Genomic DNA, 26,389 nt, shown 5'->3' with positions numbered 1-26,389 from the left:
TACAACGTTACATTAGTTTCAGGTATATTACATCGTGATTGGACATATCTGTATTTTTAAGTAGTCTCTGCACTCAATGCAGGGCTTGAAATTACAGCCCCCAGACCAAGAGTCTCATGCTCTACCAACTGAGCCAGCAAGAGACCCCTGGAAATTCTATACATTACTACCCAATGCTCGCATTGATAAGTATAGTTAATTTCTGTCACCATACAATGTTATTCCAAATTATTGGCTATATTCCCTATGCTGTACTTTTCAACCCCATAACTTGTTTTATAACTGGAAGTTTATACCCTTTGATCCCTTTCACCTGAAAAGTTGTTTTTGTTTTTTTTAAGCTTTTCCAGTTTTAACTTTAGAAAGCTCATTTCTATTTATAATTGTGAGTTTTAAACAAGTTAGAAACTTTTGGAATGCAGTTTATTTACAAATGAGGATTTGGTTCTCCATATCAATTCACTGTAATTGCTTTTTTCTGGTCCCAACTTTTAAAATGTTTACTGTCTTTTTTGCCATTGGCATTTTGTATTATTTTTCAACTTGTTTATATTGGTCTGCATTCCAAAGACAGAATGAACTCTATACTTCTGTGAAATGTATATATATTTGAAAAAAAATTGTTTGAATGTTTTTTATTTATTTCTAAGAGAGAGAGAAAGCGTGAGCAGGGGAGGGTCAGAGAGAGAGGGAGATACAGAATCTGAAGCAGGCTCCAGGCTCTGAGCTGGCAGTCAGCACAGAGCCTGACGCGGGGCTCAAACCCACGAACCATGAGATCATGACCGGAGCTGTAGTTGGAAGCTTAACTGACTAAGCCACTCAGGCACCCCTGTGAAATGTATATTTAAAGGGAATTGAACTAAAAGAATCTTAAGAACAAGTAAGATGTGAGAAAGCCTGTTTGATAAGCATCTGGAGGTATAGATCTGGGATGGCAGGTATCTATTAACACTCTTTCAGTCCATTGCAGTTATTGCTCATTGGTCATAGTACTCTTCTTCCTGAGTTTTTGTTCACAGTGTTCTAGCTATCTACTGTCAGTTGATTAGAGTTAACATGAATGACAGAAAGGCTGTTTGATATTTCTGACTTGGTGGATCAGTTTTTGGGAGAAATTTCTGGAATATCTGTTCTTTTAATTAATGAGCTTTTCCATCTGTTGTATGAAGTAACATAATCATAATTTTGGAAACCCAGTTATGTAAAGAATACCTTTTTTTTTTTTTTTTTAAATGTTTTATTTATTTCCAGGAGAGAGAGACAGCGTGAGCAGGGGAGGGTCAGAGAGAGAGGGAGTCACAGACTGAAACAGGCTCCAGGCTCTGAGCTGGCAGTCAGCACAGAGCCCGACGCGGGGCCCGAACCCACGAACCGCGAGATCATGACCTAAGCGAAAGTCGGACGCTTAACCTACTAAGCCACCCAGGCGCCCCAAGAATACCTTAATCATTGTTTCTTGTCCCTTAAATTTTCAGGTGTTTGTGCAGCCAATTGAATCTCTTAATAGATTATTCTTAAAGTATAATGTATTTTTTCTAAAAATCCATACACTTGCATGTCACATCTTTAACTTTTAATTGGGTAACATTTTTCAAAATGTTATTTATTTTTATTCTTGTGTTTTCTTTTCATTTTAAGGAATGGACCTACCCTATGAGACGAGAGATGCAGGTAAGATAACCTTTTTGTTTATTCAGGCCAATCCATATTATCATCAAATAACTGATTTCACAAAGGATTTGAGACCTGTTGGCTCATGATCTTTAGGTTCATCATTGAGAATTTAAAAAATCAACATATTTAAAGGTTAACATTAAAAGATGGGAAATGAATTGTTGCCTGCCTTCCTTATAGTAGAATCATGGTGATATATATCTGTATCTATAGATATGTGCTGAATTAGTGACTTTGGTTTTCCTTATCTGAAAAATTGGGTACAGTATTTATATTCCTTTTGGAAACAGTTTGCTTTCTGTGTTTGGCTAGTTTAGATAAGTCTAGAAGAGTTGACTATAACGCAAGTCACTCTTGAATAATTGTATCTGGTTTCCAGATACAACTTCTATAATGAAGTCCTCCAGGAGACTGATTTGAATACTCCAAATATGGAATGATAAAATGATAGCTAACCCTCATAGCAATTTGTTTTTCTTTTGCATTTCTTTCTTACAGTCACTTTGCTTGCCCCAGAATCAGGTGGTGTCTCCTGCTCCTGGAAATACTTTGACTTTTAAAAATAATGTTTCCTTTCTCTCTTAGTGAAAATTCTCCTTTAAAAAAATACCTTAGTATTTATAAGGCATTTTACTTGGTGCCGTGGGAAATGCTAAGATGAGTCAAATGTAATTTTGTGCCCACAAGCAGCTGATAGGAGAAATCAAACCTCTTCACAAATAATTATGATGTTTCATAGAACAGATCTACAAAATTATACTGTATTATTAACTAGAATATGATATAGCTCAACTAAAATATTTCTATATTGAATTCACGTAGCATCTAGCATTGGAAGTATTTAAATTGCTGAAACTGTCCATAGGCAAACAGTTGATACTGGTCTTTGTTAAACTTCGCAAGAATACTTTTATTAACTGAAGGGAACAGTTCTAATCTTGTTGTATCTTGTGCTACTTTTGATTTGGCTGAATAAAGTTTTGTGTAATTCCAAAGGGGTGATTTTTCTTTATGCCTACTTTATTTCTAGACTATAGCAGAGAATATAAGTAAAATAAGAGATGTTTTATTAATCTAAAAGCCAATCATACAGTATGCGTTTCATTTGATATATAAAGCAAATCTGCATTTCTCTTCCCAGTCTTTGCTCAATATGGCTAGGGAATGCTCCCTAAATAACAAGCTTTTAAATAAATTATTATAACAACTATGAAAACACTCCACAAGTCCACTTATGTGGTACATAGTTTGTATAGATTTAAATTGTTGATGGTAAATATCTTAATTTTTTTTTCTAGGAAATTTTACCTGGATTGTTTTTAGGCCCATATTCTTCTGCCATGAAAAGCAAGGTATGAACTTAGGTTAGGTTCATCAAGAGATTTATTAACAAGTCTTTTTGGAATAAATTTTTTTGTTGTAAGAGTTTTATTTGAGGGAATGTCCACAAATATTGCATGTCACTTTGGAGTACCTGCCTCTTTCTAAGTTTTACTGGGCCAGTGATTCTCAAATATTTCACCATAAATTACAAAATGAGCATTTATGTATTATTTTTTTTTGTGAATCCGTGTGTTTGAAAGACTTACCAAATAATTTATCCTCTAAAATATGAGGTATTTGTCATTGCTAATCATACCTTCTGAACAGTGAGATTGAATTAAAGCCCAAAATAAGTGTATTTAACATTTTAGTGCATCTCTCCTTATCAGAGGTAAATGTGTGTGTGCCTGTGTATATACATGTTGTAACTGATAAAATCTTGTTTCTGTTTTTCCAAACTTTAGAGACCTGGATGCTCCAGGTTGTAAAGCATTATACCACACATATATATCTCTGTCTCCTATACAGTCAAACTGAAATGAATGTCTTCACTTACACATTTAACATGGTAGATTCATTTTAATATATGTAACATATATTAAATGTTACATAATATATGTAACAATTTCCACTTCCTAGGGGATTCAGTCTTAGGAATTATGACAGTGCTACTAATTTGCTTTGAATTATGATGTGAAACATGGTATCACAAATGTTTTCCCCAGTACCTTATTTAGAAGTCAGTATTCTTGTGTATGATCTACTCAACCTATGGTAAGTTTTGTAAAAACTTATAAAAATTTTTTTCTATTTTTTTCTTTTCCTTTTTTGTTTTTTTTGGAGAGAGAAAGAGTGTAATAGGTGAGGAGAGAATCTCAAGCAGGCTTCACGCTCAGTGCAGAGCCTGATGCAGGGCTCAGTCTCGTGACCTTGGGATCATGACCTGAACTGAAATCAAGAGTAGGTTGCTCATCCGACTTCGCCACCCAGGTGCCCCAAAGACTGTAGAATTTTTAACTCTAATAATTTAATTTAATGTATTTATCAATATTAGGTGATTTGGGAGGTGTTTTTTTTTTTTAATGTTTATTTTTGAGAATGAGAGAGCACGAGCAAGGGAGGGGCAAAGAGAAAGGGAGACGCAGAATTAGAAACAGGCTCCAGGTTCTAGCTGTCAGCATAGAGCCCAACATGGTGTCTTGAACCCACAAACCATGAGGTCATGACCTGAGCTGAAGTTGGACGCTTACTTGATTGAGCTACCCAGGTACCCTTTGTTTGGGAGCTGTTTAGAATTAGAGTCATTTCTTTGAAACTGGAAGGCTTTCTGACTGTTGAGGCACATATGAGAGTAAACCCTGTTTTAATGGTCTACAGCTAGGTTAGAAAGGCAGGGTGTTGCTAAAAAAAAAAAAAAAAAAAAAAAAGAAAAGTACTAAGGAAAGGATAGAGTAGATAACTGTAGACTTAACTGTGATTTACTTAACAAAAGCCAAATAATGTAGTATTCACAAAGTAGTATTCACAAAAATGTTTAGATTATTTGCTTTTTGTATTCCCACAGCATTTTATAAATACAGTATTTGTCACATTAAATTATAAGTGTTTATAGATCTCAAAACCTCTTCACCATCAACTTTACCATGGTCTAGTTATTAGACTGAGGAGAAGTGTCTATGGTGAAATTTGATTATTTCTCATTCTGAATCACCATAGAACAGCTTGTATTCCTTTTTATCCATCATCCTAGACATATATAACAACAGCAAATAATAACAGATAAATCTTAGGGAATAAACTCCCTTTCTAGTACTCATTTAGTTAAGCCAATATTTTATTACATTTAAATGCAGTTTTAAAACGGACGAATTTAGGCTCTTTGTCAGTAGTGAACATTTTCTATTTTTACAGTTTTTTTCTGTAGTTTGTTGGTATGAGTAAGATCATAATTTGCTTTATATAAATGAAAATCTATTGAAAAATAAGACTATTTTGTGTGCTATTACATTTGGGTCCATTTTGTTAAGGTTTGCTTTATTACTTTGTGTTAAAGCAGATTTTTATCCATAATTACATATATCTTGTGATAAAGTATCTTTCTATATCACAAATAAGTATAAATAAAGAATGGATATTGAATACATTTTGAAAGTTTAATAAATGTGAATATGGAACATTGGTTAAATATTAATCCCACCAAGTGTTTATCTCCCTTTTAACTCAGGGTACACTCAGGAAATACAAAGATAATTAAACTCTATCTAATCTATGCCAGACATAGGAAATTTTACTGCAAAAATTAACATTTTATACCTTTGAAAACCACATTTTCTTAGCTCAGGCTGCTATAATAAAATACCATAGACCAGTGGCTTAAACATCAGACATTGATTTCTCCTAGTTGAAGTGGCTGGGAAATCTGAGATCTCGGTGCCAGCATGGTTAGGTTTTGGTAAGGGCCCTATTCCTAGCTAGCAGACGGCTGTGTTCTTGCTGTATCTTTATGTGGTAGCAGACAAAGTCCTGATGTCTGTTCTTCTTTTCAGGGCGCTAATTCCATGATGGGGGCTTTATCCTCATGACCTCACCTAAATCTCTGATTACCTCCCAAAGGCCCCACCTCCTAATACCATCACCTTGGAGGTTAGGGCTTCAACCTGCAGATTTTAGGGAGATAACAAATATGCAGTCCATAACAAATATAAATTATTCTCTGACTTCTCTGATGAATTATTAGTATTATGATTCTGGACTATTTAATGCAGAAAGTGGGAATTAAATATATGAGTATAAGCTGAAAGCTTCATAGAAAACTCAACATTAAGAATTCTAGTGGCGCCTGGGTGACTCAGTTGGTTAAGCATCCGACTTCAGCTCAGGTCATGATCTCACGGTTTGTGGGTTCGAGCCTTGTGTGGGGCTCTGTGCTGACAGCTAGCTCAGAGACTGGAGCTGGTTTCGGATTCTGTGTCTCCCTCTCTCTCTGACCCTCCCCTGCTCATGCTGTCTCTCTCTCAGAAATAAATAATTTTTAAAAAATTAAGAATTCTGATTCCTTATGCCAGCATGATTTGTTAATTTATTTAGCAAAAAGATAGTTATTGAACAGTTAATATGTTCAGGGCACTGTTATACATACTTAATATGAATCTGCGAACAAAATCATTGTTCTTGGAATTTACATTCTAACCATTAAAAATAATACATCATTTTATATTTATATATACATATACTATGTTATATATAGTATATTATATGTATATAACATGTTATATTAAATATTAACATTTTATGTATTAAATTGCTTTAAATATATAGCCAAAAAGGTGCCACAGAATATAAGATATCATTTGGAGTTTCCAGTTAATTTGAGAGAAAAATTTTTAAACTGAAATGTTAGTCTGTGAACTCTTAAGTTAATTCTGGCTTGTAGTAGAAAAGTAGACTGACAGAGGCAGAGAGATTTGAGCCCTGGTATTGCTATTAACTATGTCAGGGATGTTCAATAACTGTTTATGTCTTAGTGGTCCCTTCTAAGGAATAAAGAGTGTTGTCAGTATATATAACTACCATTTACTGAACGCTTGCCATGTGCCCCAGGCACTGTGCCAAACAACTTACATATATTATCTTCTATAATTGCTCCAACCACTTCGTGGAAAGGTTAGTACTGAGCCACATAGCTCAGGTCATTAGCAGAGCTGGAATATAGAGCTTGGGATTCTCATGACTCCAGAGCCCCTGCTTTTAACCACCACATAGTTTTGATTCCCAAATAAATTATCTTTAAGGTCTCAACACGCTCCAAAATTATGAATGTAAAATAGTCCTATTAGCCTTTTGAGGATATGTAGTATATATTAATCTTAAATCATTGAAATATCTTACTAATCACTTAGGTAAATTATTATAAAATGAGTTTTAATACCCTGCACTTAAGGCTTAGATATGTCTATGTAATTGTAATGTTCAGTCCTTTGTATTTTCAAACATCTGTGTTATAGCAAGTTGATGTTTTGTATTTTAAACTATTTCTCCCCCTTGTCCCTTTTTTTTTTTTTTTTTTTTACAGCTACCTATACTACAGAAATATGGAATAACCCATATAATATGCATAAGACAAAATATTGAAGCAAACTTTGTTAAACCAAACTTTCAACAGTTATTTAGGTAAGAATTATGGTTGTGATATATTAAAATGTTATGGGTAGCAAACATGTATTTTTATTTCAAGATGCTTTTATTATAGCAGATTTTGTACATAGCTGTTTTATAAGGATGACCATATAGGTATATCATTTAAAAAATAAACTTCCTTTAAATTCTTAAATAAGTAACTAATGTATACAACTTAGAGAGCTGCACTAAGTTTTTAAAGTTTCATAGTAATCCATTGAATAGTTATACTAAAATTTATTCAGCCTATCTCCTGTTGTTGGGCATTTAGATTGTTGCCAGTCTTTGCTAATATAGTAGGTATTCCTATATGTGTCATTTAATTCATGTGTGAATATATCAGTTGAATAAACTGTAGAAGTAGAATTGCTGCATCAAAGAATATGAGCATTTAAAATTTTAATGGATGTTGCAAATTGCCCTCCAGTGAGTTTTATCAGTTTACATTCCCACTATGAAATAAATGAGAAGAGACTCTTTCCTTGGTATCTCCACGACAGATTATAAAAGTTCTTAATTTGGGGCGCCTGGGTGGCTTAGTCGGTTAAGCGTCCGACTTTCGCTTAGGTCATGATCTCGCGGTTCGTGGGTTCGAGCCCCGCGTCGGGCTCTGTGCTGACTGCCAGCTCGGAGCCTGGAGCCTGTTTCAGTCTGTGACTCCCTCTCTCTCTGACCCTCCCCTGCTCACGCTGCCTCTCTCTCTCTCTCCTAGAAATAAATAAAATATTAAAAAAAAAAAAAATTAAAAAAAAAAAAAAGTTCTTAATTTTTCCCAATTTTCTAGAGTAAAAATGATGTCTCACATAGATGTAATTTGCCTTTCTCATTTATCTTCTAATGAGTGTGGTTGAGCATCTTATGGTTTTTAGTTTTATTTTAACTTTATTTTAAAAATAAATAATATATATTACAGTGATGTGAAAGAGTGCAAAAAAGGTGTATAAATAAAGTACATCTTTTTCCTCCTCTAAACCAAGCCCCAGCTTCTCTCCTGGGAGGCAGCTGCTATTAACTCTTAAATATTCTAGAGATATTGTGTATCTATATAAAAGCATATATGTTAAAGATATTTTAATGCTCTGATTTATTGTTTGTAAAAATGAAAGCAACTTGATTGTGCATCAGTACAGGACATTGTAAAATATATTGTGTAGGAGTGCCTGGGTGGCTTAGTCGATTGAGGGTCCGACTTTGGCTCAGATCATGATCTTGTGGTCTGTGAGTGGAAGCCCCGCATCCCGCTCTGTGCTGACAGCTCAGAGCCTGAAGCCTGCTTCGGAATATATGTCTCCCTTATTCTCTGCCCCTGTCCCACTTGTGCTCGCTTGTTCTCTATATCAATACATCAGACATATGTTCTTGTATATGTATGGAAAGTTTCTAGGTGAACAGACCAGAAATTTGAGAGTGGATGCTTCTGAGAAATTTAGGGTCTGGGTTGGGAGAGGGGCCTGCTTTTTTATTGCAAATATTTTTATACTGTTAGATTTTTTTTTTTTACCATGTGTGCACATTTTTCAGTTAACAAAAACTTTTTTAATGATTATTTAATGATTATTTTTGTAAAGGGAGTACTCACGCCCGTGAGCGGGGGAGGGGCGTAACATTTTGTCATATTCCTTCTAAATCTTACTGTTATACAAATGTGTATTATATATACACACATATAGACTTACATATATTAAAGAAAATGAAGGTGTTATATTTAAAATGCCATCCAATACATTTCTAATTTGTGTTTTTGTTTTTAGTACCAAAATGTCCTGTGTGCAGCTATTTTATCCTAATGGAAAAATTCTTTCTCCTTAGATTTAGAATATTGGCTTATAAATTGATAGTTCTTCTAATAGTTTTTGACACTCAAAATGGCATGCAATAAAATATTTTAGATTGATGCTGAATTAACCTTTTTTCCATGAAGCTGTGTTTTATGTTATGGTTCAGTCTACACAGTCACTTTAAGATATAGCCATTGTCAGAATCCTTTTGGTTTTTACATTGGATTATCCTTGAATACTGAGTTCTAGCTTCTCTGTGATAAACCCAGAAATTACTGAAATTGTTAACCACCTAAGTGAATGCTAAAGACCTGTAATTTTTAAGGCAATATAAAATTAATTTTGTAACTTAGTTACTTTAGTTGTATTAATAAACAGGTAGTCTTGGATAGATGAGAAATGGAAGTTTTTCACAAAATAAAATAAGTCTAGGGGCACCTGGGTGGCTCAGTCGGTTGAGCCTCCGACTTCGGCTCGGGTCACAATTTCATGGTTCGTGGGTTCGAGCCCTGTGTCGGGCTCTGTGCTGACAGCTAGCTCAAAGCCTAGGACCTGCTTCTGATTCTGTATCTCCCACTCTTTCTGACCCTCCCCTGCTCACGCTATCACTCTCTCACTCTCAAGAATAAATAAAACATTAAAAAAAATAAGTCTGGTATATGAATAATATCTTATTTTCAGTGTTTTCCAAAGTGTAAAGTTGTAGGACATGTGGTCTCTCAGTTGATTTTTGCTCTCCTGAAGGTTAATTAAAGCAGTGAATGTATGACTCCATCAGACCTCTTTTTTTTTTTTAATTTTTCTTAATGTTTTTATTTTATTTTTTTTATTTCTGAGGGAGAGAGAGAGAGAGACAGTGTGAGCAGGGGAGGGTCCAAGAGATAGGGAGATACAGAATCTGAAGCAGGCTCTAGGCTCTGAGCTAGCTGTTAGCACAGAGCCCGACACGGGGCTCGAACCTACACTCTGTGAGATCGTGACCTGAGCCAGTCGGATGCTCAACCGACTGAGCCACCTAGGCACCCCCAGACCTCTATTTAGATTACCTTCTTCTATTTCAGGCTCTGGGCTTCCTCTGAAGTGTCCTCTGTAGGGTTGTGAGAAGGGGTCATAGGGCCACTCAGAGAAGAATCTTTTAGTCCATAGGGAAGTTAGTAGAAATAGAATAACAATAATGAAAACAGATACTTTTTGTCTTTATATTCTAGGTCCACTCTGATGTAAAGTTTCTGCCTTCTTGTGAAGTTTCAGTTTTAACCAGATCGATTTTTTGTACTATAAAATATCAGAAATGTTAACTTGTTATTTAAGGCTAAAGCATTTAAAAATGCTACACATTTAAACAGTATAAAATCTATGACCCAATTCTTGGGAATATGACACTATGAATGTTGTTTTGCATTATTTTTTTGGTTGCCAAGAATTTTGAAAATTTTTTATACGTAGAATTTTATCTGGAAGTGTACTTATCACGAAATACTCTGTTTTCAGATATCTAGTCTTGGATATTGCAGATAATCCGGTTGAAAATATAATACGTTATTTTCCCATGGTAGGTATAAAGTTTTTTAATATTTAAAATTTGTGATTTGACCTCTTAATTATGGTTCTAAAACTTAGTAATAATTAAACTAATTCCTTCTTATACTGTTTTACTTTGTTATTACTGAAAATTGTGGGATTATATTTAAAGACTTACTAAAATCTTTAATGATCTCCAAATATCTGAAAAGTCACACTTTGAATTTATTAAATTCAAATTAAATTTTGGCTCCTGTATAATTTAAAAAATTTGTAATAGTCACTTTTGTAATATTTTGTAAATTCTTGAATTAAGGTAATTCGTATTCCTATAAATTAGCTGGATTTTTTTTCAATAATTTTTGTTTTACTGTATATTTGTATTTTATGCTTTTATTAATCCAGATGTTTTATTAAGACACATTGTCTTTTGCCTTCAGACTAAAGAATTTATTGATGGAAGCTTACAGACTGGAGGTAAATATTTTCTTTACATAGCCAGTGTTTATTTTCAGGAGATTATGTGTTATAGTTAATGTTTTAGTTGCCATTGTCTTAAATGCAGGATATGGAAGTTGGCATTGTATGTAATAGACTATTACCAAATTTGTTTTTTCCCAATTCCTTGTTTCATTTGGATAGGCTTTCTTAAGTATTCCCTTGTATCTATTTTCGAATTGCGGGTCAGCTTTAAATATCTTTAATTTCAAAGTTTGTAGTTAATATAAATTGTAAAGCTTGAAAGTTAATAAATATCTAGGTGGTATGTATAAAATAAAATGTTTAAGAAACGATTTATTTTACTGTGGCATAATATATGGTTTCAATATATTTTAGTTGCTGAATTAGATATATTTTTTTTGTCAGAATAACTTTCTTGTTTTTCAGGAAAAGTTCTTGTCCATGGAAATGCAGGGATCTCCAGGAGGTATGAAGTTAGAGATTATCTTTTTTTCTCTAGCATTTAATTAATGAGTTGTGTTTTTTATTTTTTTCTAAACCTTTTTCCCCCTCTTCAGTGCTGCCTTTGTTATTGCATACATTATGGAAACATTTGGAATGAAGTACAGGTAAGAAAGTACTCTGAAACCTAGCCAATTTAAATTCTCATTAAAATGAAGCTTAATGGAAACAATGTGGGAGTTTGAAGTTGATATTCTCCTCATTTTGTCATGTAGTCATGTTTGATTCGGAAGGCCCTGATATTCCAGGCTTAGTCTCTTTTCCTTTGTAGCTTGTCTACCTTGTGTAGATTTTGTGGTTTTAGGGAACTAGTGCTAAATGTTATTTTAAGAAGCCATTACAGTTACAGTTGGAGATAACCCTTGGAAAAGTAATTATTTACTACTGGAGAATTGTTTAGTCTGAGTTTAAAAACACTTAGACATACACACACACACACTCTTACACACAGATGTTTATTGCTTCCCTTGTTTAAAAAGCTAATTTATTACGTTTTCCTGTAACAGTAGTTGGGTGAAAAATTACTTAGAAGTTATTTCATCTTCTATTCATAATTCAGTGTAGTCTTTCTTATCCAGAACCAATTTTTCTTAGCATACTACCTGGATATAAAAGAGAGAGCCCCAGAGCAAAAGAAAAACCTGGCCAATATACAGTGTTTCCTTTTCCTAGTGTGTCTTGTACAAGTTAGAAATCTTGTAATCATTGACACCTCCGTGTCATTCACTTCTCATCTCCCAAACTGACCCATTCATTACCAACCCGTTTTATATCACAAAGTATACCTTGAATTTGTCTTATCTTTCTCTTCATCGTCATTTAATCTCCTAATGTGAGCTCTAATCATGTCTTTCTTGGATTCTTCCAACGGTAGCCTTCTTAGTGGTTTCATGTATTCTTTTCTTTCTCTAGTCCGTTTTTTTTTCTGCACTACAGTCGGAGTTATCTTTTCAAAAAGATAAATCAGATCATGTGATCACCTTACCCCCAAAAGCTCTCAAAGGTTTCTGATCCTTAATAATTCTTAACATGGCCAGTGAAACTTTGTATTATATGCCTATATCAACTCCTCCATCATTATACCATGTTCCCTGTTACTGTCTTCATTTGAGCTGTATTCAGCATTGGATCCACATGACTGACACATACTAGACATTCAAATGCTTGTTTAATTTGTTTGGTATCCTTTGTGTTTAAATTTCTTAAAAGAATCAGTTCTTAGGGATACCTGGGTGGCTCAGTTGGTCGAGTGTTTGACTCTTGATTTTGACTCAATCATGATCTCAGGGTCGTGAGATCAAGCCCCACATTGGGCTCTGCACTGGGCCTAGAGCCTCCTTACGATTGTCTCTTTCTTTCCCTCTTCTTCTGCCTCTCCCCACTCCCCTGATCACACACATTCTGCCTCTCTAAAAAAATAAAAAGTGTCAGTTCTTAATATTATTTGCATGCAGATGCTTCATTTATTTAATTGAAAAAGATTAATCCTTGGTAGACTTTATGTTTTATATATTCTCTTTACTTTTGATGTCTTGTCAGTAATAATAATAGTGAAAATAGCTTCTATGTATTTGTTCTGTGGCAGGTACTATTCTAGGCTCTTTTATCTCATTTAAGCCTTAGAACAACACAAGGGAGTAGATACAGTTCTCGTTTAAACAATGGTGATATTTTGAGCATGTGCTGTGTAATAGATGTTATACCAAGGTGCTTTACACTTATTATCTCCCATCTTTACAATAGCTCACAAGTTAGAAATTTTTATAATCCCCAATTTTTATTTTTATCTAAAAATAAAGTTTAGAAAGTTGAGCACCTTCCCTTAGAACACTAGCTGGTAAACAAGAGGGATTATGATATTTCATCTGACCATGCTGTTGATATTTCCTCTACATCTCACCACCTCTCTGTAGTACAACCTGTATGATTATGATTTCCTATTTTAGCTAAATTCTGAAAAAAGTGAGATTAATTTATGAAATACTAACATCACCTTTTCTTTTTTTGTTTTTAGAGATGCATTTGCTTATGTTCAAGAAAGAAGATTTTGTATTAATCCTAATGCTGGATTTGTCCATCAACTTCAGGTAACTTCTTCATCTTTAATTAAGCTGGTCAGAAAATAGGATAATTAAAATCTTATGTCCATGTAGTTTAAGGGTAGAATTCACTTTAAATACTTAAAAATTGCCATAATCTATTCATTTAATTTTATTATTTTTTAACTTTTTATTTTTATTTATTATTATTTTTTAAATGTTTTATTTATTTCTAAGAGGGAGAGAGAGAGTGTGAGCAGGGGAGGGTCAGAGAGAGGGAGACACAGAATTGGAAACAGGCTCCAGGCTCTGAGCTAGCTGTCAGCACAGAGCCCGATGTGGGGCTCAAACCCACGAACCGTGAGATCATGACCTGAGCCGAAGTCGGATGCTCAACCAACTGAGCCACCCCGGCACCCCTATTTTTTAACTTTTTAAATTTATTTTAAGTATAATCTCTACACCTAACATAGAGCTCAAACTCTGGACCCTGAGACCAAGAGTTGCACACTTCTCCAACAGAGCCAACTAGGCACCTCTTAATTTGATTTTTTATTCAAGTTTACATTTCCAGTTAAAAGTATTTTCTTCTTTAAAGTTCATTTATTTATTTTAAGAAAGAGTGAGGGAAAGAGAGAATCCCAAGCAGGCTCCACAGTGTCACTGTAGAGTCCAATACTGGGCTCAGACTAACAAATCGTGAGATCATGACCTGAGCCAAAGTCGGATGCTTAACCAACTGAGCCATCCAGGTGCCCCTCAAATTTTCAAGAAATCTGTGTTTTCTTGAAAGTTACTATTACTGTGAAAAAAAGAATAAAGGCAAATTGTTAAATGTAAGATAAAACAGTTGATGTTAGAAATTTTTTCAGTTTTTTTCCTCTCTTTTGATTATACACACAGAGATAAGAGTTTTGATTCTAAGTATACTATGTATAGCAGCTTTTATATGCTATTTTATAGGCTTTATCTTTTCCATGTTTTGAATTTTGTTGGTATTTAGAAGTTGAACTAAAACTACAGTAAGATAAACTTAGGAGGTATCTGATTAAATGGTTTATTTAATTTTTTCAAAAAAGGAAAATCAGAGATGAGAGAATGTCCTCTGGCTGATTCCACCCAGTTATGCAGGAATAAATCTTACATTGAGACATCAAGAGCATTACAAAATTGATTGTCTCAGTTACCAAGAGCATTACAAAATTGATTGTCTCAGTTACCAGGCTTTAAATTTTACTTCTCTTTTTTCTTCTTTCATTTTAGTTTTTACTTCATTCATTTAAAACAGAAACTGGTATCTCTTGTTTATGTAAAATGTTTCTTTTTACTCTCATTTTAATTGTGTTATAAAATATAAAACTAATAAGTTTTTGTCTTTTAACACTGGTATAAAACATGGTCTTTTAAAATTGATTTTGGTATTTGAAAAACTAATATATACTATATATACTTATGGTAATATATACTTAGGATTAAAATTCAATAACATATATGACTGTAACAGCATAATATTTTTATATGTACATATGCATCATAACCTCATATGATTGATTCTTTATACATAAACCTTTAGATCGTCTCTAGCCTTTCATTATTATGAACAATATTGGGAAAAGTATCCTGGTAGGTACATGTGAATATGCCTATAAGATATACATATAGAGAGAAGAATAGCTGATCAGAGAGGCATTTGAAATTTGATGTTATCAAAATAGTTTTTTTAAAGGCTTAAATAATATAAGCCACCAGGAAACAAAGAGTACCAGTTTCCCAATACCCCATTCAGTACCAATGGCCAAAAGTATTTTATCAGATTTTTCTGATCATTGCCATCATGGTGGTAAAAGTGGCAATGTCCATGGTTTGCACATTTTTCTATCAGATTCTTGGTCTTTTTGTCATTGGTTTGTAAGAGCTCTTTGTATATTAAGGAACCTATTCTTAGCCAACTGATTTGAAATGCCATTTTTATTATATACTGAACTCTTATCTATATTTGGGTCTGTTTCTGGACTTTGTATTCTATCCCATTGCTCTGCTTACTGCTGCAATTATATATTGTATAAGTAACTTACGGTATAGCTCACGATTTCCTTATTAATGTTCTTTCAAGAATTTTCCTGGCAAGTTGTTAACATTTATTTTTTTGCATAAACTTTACTGGAAAGAGCCCTATACTTTTTATATTATAACTATGCTTACCATTCAGAAAGAATTGACACCTTACATTTTTAGTCTTTGTCTCTGAGAATACATTCCATTTTTTCAAATCAATATCTGTGTCCTTTAGTGTTTTAAAGTTTTCTTTCTGGGGCCTCATGGGTGGCTCAGTCCATTAAGCGTCTGACTTCCACTCAGGTCATGATCTCGCTGTTCAAGCCCTGCATGGGGCACTGTGCTGACAGCTCTGAGCCTGTAGCCTGCTTAGGAATCTGTGTCTCCTTCTCTCTCTGCCCCTACCCCTTTCTCCTGCTGTGTCTCTTTCTCTCTCTCAAAAATAAATATTAAAATATTAAAAAAAAATAAAGCTTTCTTTTTGTAGAATATATGTATTTTTTAATGAAGTTTACAGTACCCTATATTCAACACAGTTTACTTAGCGCAATAGCCAGAATCTTATTACAGGTTATCCCTCCACTTAAAATAAAAGCCACGGTCCTTATTTACAATAGCTTTTATGGCCTTACATTTGCAGTCCTTTACCTCTCAGTTCTAATCTCCTACTATCCCATTTGCTTACTATGTATGTTCCAGTCAAATTGACCTTCTCACAATTCCTTAAAAATACTATGCATGTTCTCATCTCAAGGCACTTGCCCTTATTCCTCGACCTAGAATGCTTTCCCCCAAATATCTGTATGGCTTGTTCCCTTAATTTTCTTTTGACTGCATTATTGCAGTAGCTTTCTAATAGGTATACTCGCTTCTGTCCTTACTCCCTAAACTCCTATAATCAAAAGAAAATATTAGTTCGGACAAAAGTGGTAGCAAGGGAAAAGGTGAGAAGAGATCACATTTTGGATTTGGCAGTATAGCTGACAGGATTTGCTGATGGATAGGATATGAAGAGAGAAGATTAAGATGAATCTAAGCCTTTATGAAAGATATGAAAGAAACTCCATGAGAAGATTTCAGGGGAATAAAATCCAGTTCGTTTTGGGTTATGCAAAGGTTGAGAGGGCTGTTAGACAGTAGGCAGTTATACACATCAAAGTCCAGAGTTCATGGGAAAGAACCACATATCTAATTAGTATCATTATATAGATGCTATTGAAAGCCCCAAGATTGGGTGAGATCACTAGGGGAATGTGGATAGAGAAGAATTTCCAAAATAGAACCCTGATGTACTCCAACATGTAGAGGGTGGGGAGATGAGGAATGAGCAGAAAAGATTGAAAAGAATGGCCAATGGAAATAGGAAAAAAATCATGGTGGCTTGTTGTTTGGGAAGTTAAGAGAAGGAAGTGTTTGAAGAAGTAGGAAATGATCCATTGTTTCAAAGGCTGATAATAGGTCAAATAAGATAAGGGCTGAGAATTAACATTGGGTTAGGAACATGAGGTCATTGGTGTCCTTGACAAACAGTAGAAGGTGAAGGATAAGCATAATTGGTCAGAGTTCAAGGAAAAATGGGAAGAGAGGATTGTGAACAGCAAGAATAGATAATTTTAGGAATTATGCTTTGAAAGGGGAATCAGAAGTGACAGCTGGAGGGGAAATTAGATATTAAGGGGGATTTAATTTGTTTTCTAAAGTCTAGCATATTTGCTGTCTGGGACAATTCCTGGAGAAAAGAGGAAATTGATATTATGCCAGAATTAGATAGTATGGTCTATTCTTTGTTGATTCTATTATGTTTATTATTTTTGTGGTTTTTATTTTTTTCTCTCCCATTGAACTCTGAGAGTTTATATGCTCTTATTAGATTTCTTCCCTGAGTCCTTTTACCTCTTCTTTGGACTCATTTCAGAAATGCCATATTCTCATTGATTTCATGGAGAATTAATCATTTTCATCTGCTTCATGGAGTGATTTTCATGCTGTATTCTTGATATGACTTTTGGTTATAGTGTTGCTTTTTTTCCTCTTGTGACATCTTTATGCTAAAACCTGCAGTGGTTCCTTTTTGATTATAGGTCGTATTTGAATTGGAAGTATTCTTAGATCAGCTATTTGCCCAACAATAAAGTTGTGGGAGAGGGACGTGAGTAGTGGTTGGGGAAGGCAGACAGCTTAAATTTTCCTAGTTGTCTTGGAAGACTTTCTCACCAACACTTTTCTCTGGTGGTATGACTACTCAGTGGAGTAGGAAGCAGAGTACCCCTGTGCCATAGATTTTTCTTGTTTAGAGTGTTGAACACCTCATGCATGTTAGAATTACCCAGAGGAAGCTAATCTAAACTTAAATGAGAATCACTGGTTATAGGGCTTGGCCACGCACACACACGTGCACACATTTTTTTTAATATTAAAAAAAAATTTTTTTTTTTTTTTTTTTTTGAGAGAGAGACAGAGCACAAGCAGGGTAGGAGCAGAGAGAGAAAGAGACACAGAGTCTGAAGCAGTCACCGGGCTCTGAGGTGTCAGCACAGATCCCGATGTGGGACTTGAACTCATGAACTCTGAATTCATGACCTGAGCTGAAGTGGAATGCTTAACTGACAGCCACCCAGGCACCCCTATATATATATTTAAAGCCTCTCAGGTGATTTTTAGGTATAACCAGACTTGAGAATTACTGGCTAAGCTTTTAACTAAGATCAGATGCTTGGCTTCATACTTCACCTTACTATCATATAGCTTGTATCTTGCAAAAATATCATGTGTGGGCATTTACATTTTCCTTAATATGCCCTACCTCATCCCACAGCCTACTCTCATTTCCTATCATACTATTCAAGGGCTTTAGTTTTATCTTAGGCACCACCTTTTTTTGGAGAACTCTGAAGTGTACCCATTCTGCCTGATTTCTGTAGTCAGGCATCTTATGTCCTAGCTGGTTCCATTTTTTGTTTGTTTTTAATTTACTGTGAAATATAATACACATATAGAAAGTGCATAAAATGTAAATACACATCCATGCAATCACCATCAGGTCAAGAAACCAAACCTATGCTATGATCCCAAAAGCCCTTGTAATGCCCCATCCCGATCACAGACACTCTTTATTCTTTTATAAAGGTAACCACTGTTCTGACCTATTTGGTAATCATTTCTTTACTTTTTATTCTTCTCATATTTATGGTTATGGTTGTTTCCTAGTTTCGTCAAATGAGGTGTTCTAGTTCTTGTTTTCAGAAAGGGGAGAGAGAAAGAAATGCCTGTTATTCTTTCATGTTTGGAAGTAGAGGTTTATTAATTTTAAGGGATTAGAAAACCAAATACATATTTGAATCCATTAAATGCCTTATATTAGTCTCATTTTTAAAGTGGCTCCTGGGTGACTAAGTCGTTTGAGCTTCCAACTTTATCTCAAGTCATAATCTTGCAGTTTGAGTTAGAGCCTCATGTCAGGCTTTCCACTATTAGTGTAGAGCCTGCTTGTGATCCTCTTCCTCTCTCTGCCTCTTCCCCTCCTGCATGCGCACTCTCTCTCTCAAAAATAAATATTAAGTAAATAAATAACTTTTCAAATAGGGACTGATAACAGTATTAAGGTGCAAGAAGGAGAAAGGAGCAACACGTTAACATTAAAAAATATTTTACAAAACCTTTTTATCTTCATTGAATTTTATTTCACTTTCTTCTTACAATCATTTTATGAGATTGCTTGTTTGGGTTTGTGGTGTGTGTGTGTGTGTGTGTGTGTGTGTGTTTGTTTTAACAGAGGAGGTTAGAGATCATGTAACACCCCAAAGGCTTGTGTTTTAATAGAGGACGTCAGAGATCATATAGCTAATTTCCCATTGGCAGAGAACATATACTATCAGTTCAACATATGATAACCCTAATGCAAGCAAGTAGCTTGGCTTGACTGTAGTTTCATTACTTAATGTGAAATTATGAGGTAGGAATATTAAACCTGCATTTTTCTTACAACAATATGGCACCAGATTTTTCAGTATCAACTAAGAATACCAATAATGTACACGGTAATCACTGTTTTGGGTACCCAAGAATTTAAATGTATATTCAAGTTAATTAAATCTTTTTTAGGAATATGAAGCCATCTACCTAGCAAAATTAACAATACAGATGATGTCACCACTCCAGATAGAAAGATCATTATCCGTTCATTCTGGACCCACAGGTAAGGATGTTTTTCATTTTGGAGAAGGTTGGGGAGATATGATGATATGAAAGGTAGAAAGCGTCTTTTGCTGTTTATTGGTTATAGTGAAAACTTCAAATTGTTTAGAAAACATTGGGTAGACTTTGAATTAAAACAAGGTAATTGCAAATTTTAACTTTATACTGAATACGTGTGTATTAAGTTTCTACTGTGTAAACACTACTGTACCTGGTTAATAGAATATGCTAGTTGGAAGATCACATTTCTGCTTGGTTTTAGTTTAAGTCTTTAAGCAGTATAACTGCTGCAAAGATTAAAATAAGAGGGATCTGGAAAAGAGGTTTTAAGTACACTCCATGATCTTATTAAAAATAAAAGATGGTTAATAAATGAAAGCATGTTTCAAGTTAAGTATGGTGACTAATGTGAGCTACCCCAGTTTTTCTCTTGTCACTAATATTTCAGTCCCTTTCCCTTTCTTCCCTTTTTCAGAGCACACTCTCCCCTATTTTTAAAATTAATGATCCAAGCATGCTCTCAGAATCTTTTATCTTTCTTCACCAAGACCTTGTTACCCTTGTTTGTCTTCTTTGCTTTTAACTCAATCTCAGCCTCTTTCAGGTTCATATATTGGCCTCCTATCAAACTCTAACTTTGTTCATTCTTGCCAGATTTACTTTCATAAAAGATAGTTCTAATGTATCTTGTCTGTACAAAAGATACATTAGATTCATTGGTTTAATTCCTACAGAAGAAAACAGTGTCATAGTAAGTAAAGGTGCTTCTGATCTTCGTAGCTCTCTGAGTTCCTCTTTATATATGCATTCCAGAAAACTGAACTTATTTATGATTTTATGTCTTCTTTTTCTCTACCTAGAATCTCTCTACCCTTAAAAACTTAGTTTACACGTTATCTCGAGAAATGATTAACTTAATCTTCTTCCAGTCCCTGGTTATTTGGAACGCCTATCCTCTAGAACTTTATTTGTACCTTTTCACTTTCTGCTTGCATTAGTTATTTATGTCTCATCTCTTTTAGAGCCAAGTTCAGCACTTCATCTGAAACTCAGCTGTAGCAGCTGTATTTAGCTTTATGGATAGAATATTTTCTTTACTCCATTGCCTTGATTTTATACTTTGATCTGAATTAACATTACTACCATGATTTAGCCCAACCTTTTGGGCATAGCTTTTAAGCCTGTGCCATTGTTAGGCAGATAACACAATAAACCCTTTACCAGTTTAATTGTTCCCCTAAGTTTTCCTCCATGGAGACTCAGATTTCTTGATTTTAACTATTGGCCATGAAGGGATAGCTTTGATTCTATGTGGAAAATTTCTGTACTAGCAGACCTGATGTAAAGAGTAGGTAAAATAAAATCTCTTCTTTATCTGCTCTGTGACATCCCATCCTTTCTCATAGTTGTAGACTTTTTGTTTATACAACCACAGCTTCACTGGACAAATATTTTCAGCAGTGTCAGTGAAAGCAAAAAGATAATCCTATCTACAAAAATTCTATTTTCAGGCTATTTTAAAAATCAATGATTGTGGGGCATCTAGGTGCCTCAGTTGGTTAAGCATCTGCCTTCAGCTCAGGTCATGATCTCATATGAGAGACTGTGAGTTCGAGCCCCATATTGGGCTCTCTGCTGTTGGGGTAGAGCCTACTTCAGATCCTCTGTCCCTCACCCTAGCCCCTCCCCTGCTTGTTCTCTCTCTCTCAAAATAAATAAATAAATAAATGTTAATGTTTGTTATTTGTAATACCTAAGACATAGTTAATTCTCAAAAGGGGAAGTGTATCCTGTCATGAAGATATAAAATTATATAAGTTCCCATTATATGTTATATTCATGCAATAATTTTTAGGCAGTTTGAAGAGAACACATGAAGAAGAAGATGATTTTGGAAACATGCAAGTGGCGACTGCACAAAATGGCTGACTCAAGAGCAAGATTATAGAGGATGTGAATTTCTATTTGGGAAGGAGAAAATACTAGAGATGATAATAATGTAAAATGATAAAAATACAAATAGGTTTTTTTTTCCCCCCAATTATATGTTGCTTCCAGACATGTTTCTCTGCAACTTGTTGAGCAACATTTTAAGAAGATGTTGGACTTCTGCAATAGATGGCACTGATGGTTTTACTCCTTTTTTCCTTTTTTTTTTTTTTTTTTTTTTTTTACACTTTACAGTTTTATTATAAACCAAGAATTTTGGACTTGCAAAGAGGTATTATTGCAATAATGCACTTTTCATACTTGAAATTTATTTGTATGATATAAAGTTATTACTTTAACAAAATGTAAGTTGGGGGGATTTGTTTATAAAATCTGGGTAATTTATAACGAGAATTTCCTAAAGTTTGCTAAAAATTCATTTTGTGTTCTATATATTACATTTAAAAAATGATTTTACAGTTCACTTTTATGATGGAACCTCTTACGGAAACATTAACAAATGCAGATATCTGCCACATATCTGTTTTAGTATAATTCAGTAGCTTCATTACCTTTTTATTTTTTTAAACTTCTTTATCCCTTATTAGTAATCTTTGAATCATGGTATTAGCCAGCTCTTCTTACTTTAACATGATCCAAGTATTGCTTCCATTCCTTTTATCCTCCTAATTTGTTTATTCTAAAGAAAAAAAGTATAATGAACAAATGAAGATGTCTTGCTTGGTAATACCAGATACTAAAAAACAAGGAGTTTTAGACTTTTGAGTGACTTTCTTTTTTTCCTTAAAAGCCAAATGTTGTTTGTTCTTTTTAGAGTTGTTTAGCCCATTTTTCTTTATCCAAAATAGTTCTAAATAGAATATAAAAGCCAATGTAGCACTATTTTTTTCTAAATGAAGCCCAAAAGAGAAAAGTGCCTTGCATTATTAAAAAATTGAAAATAAAAAAATAAATCTTCACGACCTCTAAATTAGTATGTAGAACAGTGAAAAGTTTTAACGTTCTTCTGTAATTTCTTTTTAACTACACATTAATTAAAACAGAGTCTGAGGCTTAAAGAAACCTCAGTATTTAATGTGAAATATTTACTCCTTCATTTTGTTGTCTTAATTTGTTCTGGCTCAGATAGCAGCTTTTCATTTATTGGGGAAGTGGTTTGTGAGAAACCTCATTGTATTTAAAATTAGTGTTTTAATTCTTTACATTAAGTTAATCCAAATTTCCCCATAACTTGCATTAAAATCACTATATGGATCCTTAATTCTCCATTATTTTTATTTATACATATAAAGATTGTTCTAAGAAAAACATTTTTGCTGTTTTAAGTATGCCATGAAGGGAGGAGAGGAGTGTTTTTAACTTTTTATAGTTGATTTAGGGTAGCACAAACAAAACTCCTTTATATCTCACTTTTCAGTCCTCTCTTGAGGTGCTTTACTGATGGGAATGATTTCCATACGTTCCCTTGGTACCAACAGGTACTATGCAAGGTAACCCATTACACCAAGTTACTTGCTTTGCTTTCCTCCCTACAATGTAATATAATACAGTAAAAAGCTTTTTTAATCCAGCATAGCAGGAGAGTGGAAATGAATTTAAATTGTTATTAATTTAAGAGTTAATTCCTGACTGAGGTGGTATTCTTCTTCTGATTCCCTTCTCTTCCCGTTTTACCACCTTGAGAAGAGCCTATTATTAATCCCACTGTGGTTTTGTATTCTGTTGTGTGATTAGGTCATGGTATGGTAGTCTAGTAGAGTCAAGATTTGCATTGTGTTCAGAAATTCCACTTGGCAAAGTGCCAGATAACACAGCTTTCCTGTATATAGTTCACTATATAGGTCAGCAAAGATCTCTCTTGCAATCTAATAATCTGTGATGTTTCTTCATTCAGCAGAAATTCTTCTTAAAAGAATCCTCATAATACTACATTTAGGTTTTAAAATGAGGGAGTTAAGATTTTTAAAATAGTTTCTTAAATACACATATCCTCTCTAGTCTGGACAAAAATACAGATTTGGTCATTTATTAATTTAAAGCTGGTAATTTTCCACTTTTCCTAACCACTGTTAATTTTTATGTTGTCACTAAAGTGCCTGCCCAGCACTGTATATTAAAGACTGTCTCCTGAACACTAGGAAAAGGGACTATCATCTTCTTGAGTACAGTTCTTATGGGGACAAAACATGAAGTTTCTTTCATGTAAAAATACCCCATGTTTTTTTCACCTAAGTTCACCTAGTTCTGGTAGTCTTCTATTTTATTCCATTTCTATAATTCTTTTTTCTACAAATGTTTTGTGATAGTTACTTGTAACATACCTATACATTTAACCAATCATGATTTATTTTCTAGACTATTTGAATAATGTATGAGTGATGCAGCACCCACTTTTAAACATTAAATACGTAATCTGGGCAAGGATTTAAAGTGAAATTGCAGGAAAACTGCTTTATTGTCCACTTTAAAAGTATGAAACAAGTATTGAAAATATTCAAACTGGAATGGCAGTATTCTTCTAATTTTAATTAGTTCATGTTAGTTTCTTAATCTATTAGGTGTCTAAAGAGCAGTTACCTTTATTTGTATCTACTCTACAGTGGAAATGTTAAACCATGATAGCTTCTGGCTTCTGATACCAACTCTCAACCACTTAACTTTTAGAGCAGAATATTTGTTTGGGGGGCGGGGGTGGCTTTTGTGCTTCATCTAAGTTTAGAAGTAATGTCAGAAAATGTTAAGCATGTCTTTTTTAAGAAAATATAAGGTTTCTAATTGTCTAATTACCATGGTAATTCAAGTGAATTAGAAATATTTAACTGCAATCTTGAATTATAAAGTTGGGACGTGTATATACACACACACACACACACACACACACACACACACACACATCAGGATCTCAACTTGATGTAAAGTAAATGAGCAGTTACCTGGCGGATTTTTTTTTTAACTGGTTTAATCCGTAATTCCATAACAAACATAGATTCACTTCAGTATTTATCTTTGTCTCTCCCAAAATGCTCCAATATTGAAATGATAGGAAATAACTAAGAATTACTAAAAGATTTTATTTTATTTTTAGAAAGATAAGTTTCTAGGATCTTTGAATGCTGGATTTTTTTTGTCTTACCCATCCATGGCAGCTAAAAAAGATATCAAAATATTCAGGTTTACATGTTAGCTCTCTCATAGGGAGTTGCCATACCTCACAGTTCAAAGTGTATTCTATAGATCAGTAACATTATACTGACATGTAATTGCAATTTACTATGCAGCAAAAATGATTCAAGAAGAACAATAACCTACAGTGTCTATTTACCTTTGTATAGGCAATTGCTTAAGTTACTCTGCTTTTAACATTTGTACTTGGATAAAATGCTTATGTCTGTATAGGAATGTCACAGTGCAAGATGCTGCTAGTCCAGGCACAAAGTATTAAAATTATTTTGTGAAGATTGGTGGTTGTATTAAAACTGTTGTGCCATTATACCTCAAAAAGATTGTAATGTTCATTTATACTGCTTATTCCTCAGAACTTTAGATTGTTGTCTTCTAGGTAAAGTAACCCAATTTTACTACCTCAGATTAATAAGGATGAATGAACATTCGGTGTTTGAGAAGCACTTAAGAGTATCTTCCAAAAACACTATGGTCACACACATAAAAATTATGTTTAGTAGTCTAGGCAAGACCTGAATTTTTTGCTCAAGAATATTTCTTCAGGATTAGTAGAACAAATTTTGAGTTGGAACTGAGTGAAGGAAAGAGTATAGGTCATCCACAGAGCAGCTTCTAGCCTGTTAAAAACAATACTTATTGTATTCACAGTCAGCCTATATTCTACTCTTCATCAAATCTAAGATGCTATCACTATACTGTTCTTTTAGATGCCACTAAAAGGCAAAATATTGTTGAATAAACTCTGGCAAGGCATCGATCATAAAATGCATCCTGACTTCAAAAATGTAGCATAAAAAATACGCATTTTAGAGTCATGGAGATATAAAAATACAAAATACATGAGGCCTGATAAAAATCACAACTGTCACTTCATTCTATCTTTTCAAAGCAAATGATGCTTTAAAATGTGAATATATAGTTTTTATATTATGAAATGTTTTACGCAGCTTTTTTCTCAAGTTTACTCACAATATGGTTTAGGAAATCTTAAACATAATACTCTGGCTAACTTAAAAAAATTTTTTTTAATGTTTTATTAGAGAGAGAGACTGAGTCCAAGTGCAAGAGGGGCAAAGAGACAGATCTGAAGCAGGCTCCAGGCTCTGAGCTATCAGCACCGAGCCTGGCATGGGGCTTGAACCCATGAATCATGAGATCATGACCTGAGCCAAAGTCAGACACTTAACTTGACTGAGCCACCCAGGTGCCCCTCTGGCCAGCTTTTAAAAGCTAAATACAGGGGCGCTTGGGTGGCTCAGTCTGTTGAGCATCTGACTCAGCTCAGGTCATGATCCCAGGGTCATGTGTTTGAATCCCACATGGGGCTCCGAGCCTGATTCTCTCTCTTCCTCTTCCCCACTTCCCTGCTTGCACGCCGAGGTTAAAATAAAATTTTAAGTAAAAACAAAGCTAAATACAGATCACCATTTTCATCAATGACAGTTTTTATATACTTTATAACTCTTATAGGGAGGGTTTGAAGACCTTAAGAACACTATTTAATGGGATTTATTGAAATACCAACCTTGT

At 34.1% G+C, this 26,389-nt stretch overlaps 1 protein-coding gene across 1 annotated transcript in view; it reads left to right on the top strand.

Annotated features, from left to right (window-relative positions):
* STYX (serine/threonine/tyrosine interacting protein) overlaps window positions 1–25,177 on the top strand; it is a 36,231-nt gene extending 11,054 nt beyond the window's left edge. Inside the window, exons 2-11 of the mRNA XM_039240494.1 lie at window positions 1,642–1,674; window positions 2,976–3,029; window positions 7,073–7,170; window positions 10,446–10,506; window positions 10,916–10,952; window positions 11,364–11,403; window positions 11,495–11,545; window positions 13,453–13,525; window positions 19,634–19,727; window positions 21,582–25,177. Coding sequence (XP_039096425.1) covers window positions 1,642–1,674; window positions 2,976–3,029; window positions 7,073–7,170; window positions 10,446–10,506; window positions 10,916–10,952; window positions 11,364–11,403; window positions 11,495–11,545; window positions 13,453–13,525; window positions 19,634–19,727; window positions 21,582–21,655 — 615 coding nt within the window. The 3' untranslated portion in view covers window positions 21,656–25,177. The remainder of the gene's footprint in view (window positions 1–1,641; window positions 1,675–2,975; window positions 3,030–7,072; window positions 7,171–10,445; window positions 10,507–10,915; window positions 10,953–11,363; window positions 11,404–11,494; window positions 11,546–13,452; window positions 13,526–19,633; window positions 19,728–21,581) is intronic.
* The last annotated feature ends 1,212 nt before the right edge of the window (window positions 25,178–26,389 follow it).

Source organism: Hyaena hyaena, unplaced genomic scaffold (genome assembly GCF_003009895.1).
Source record: "Hyaena hyaena isolate Hyena2069 unplaced genomic scaffold, ASM300989v1 scaffold_175, whole genome shotgun sequence".
Classification (NCBI taxonomy): domain Eukaryota; kingdom Metazoa; phylum Chordata; class Mammalia; order Carnivora; family Hyaenidae; genus Hyaena; species Hyaena hyaena.
Note: the sequence above shows the minus strand (reverse complement) of the source record. Positions and strands in the feature narration are given on the sequence as shown.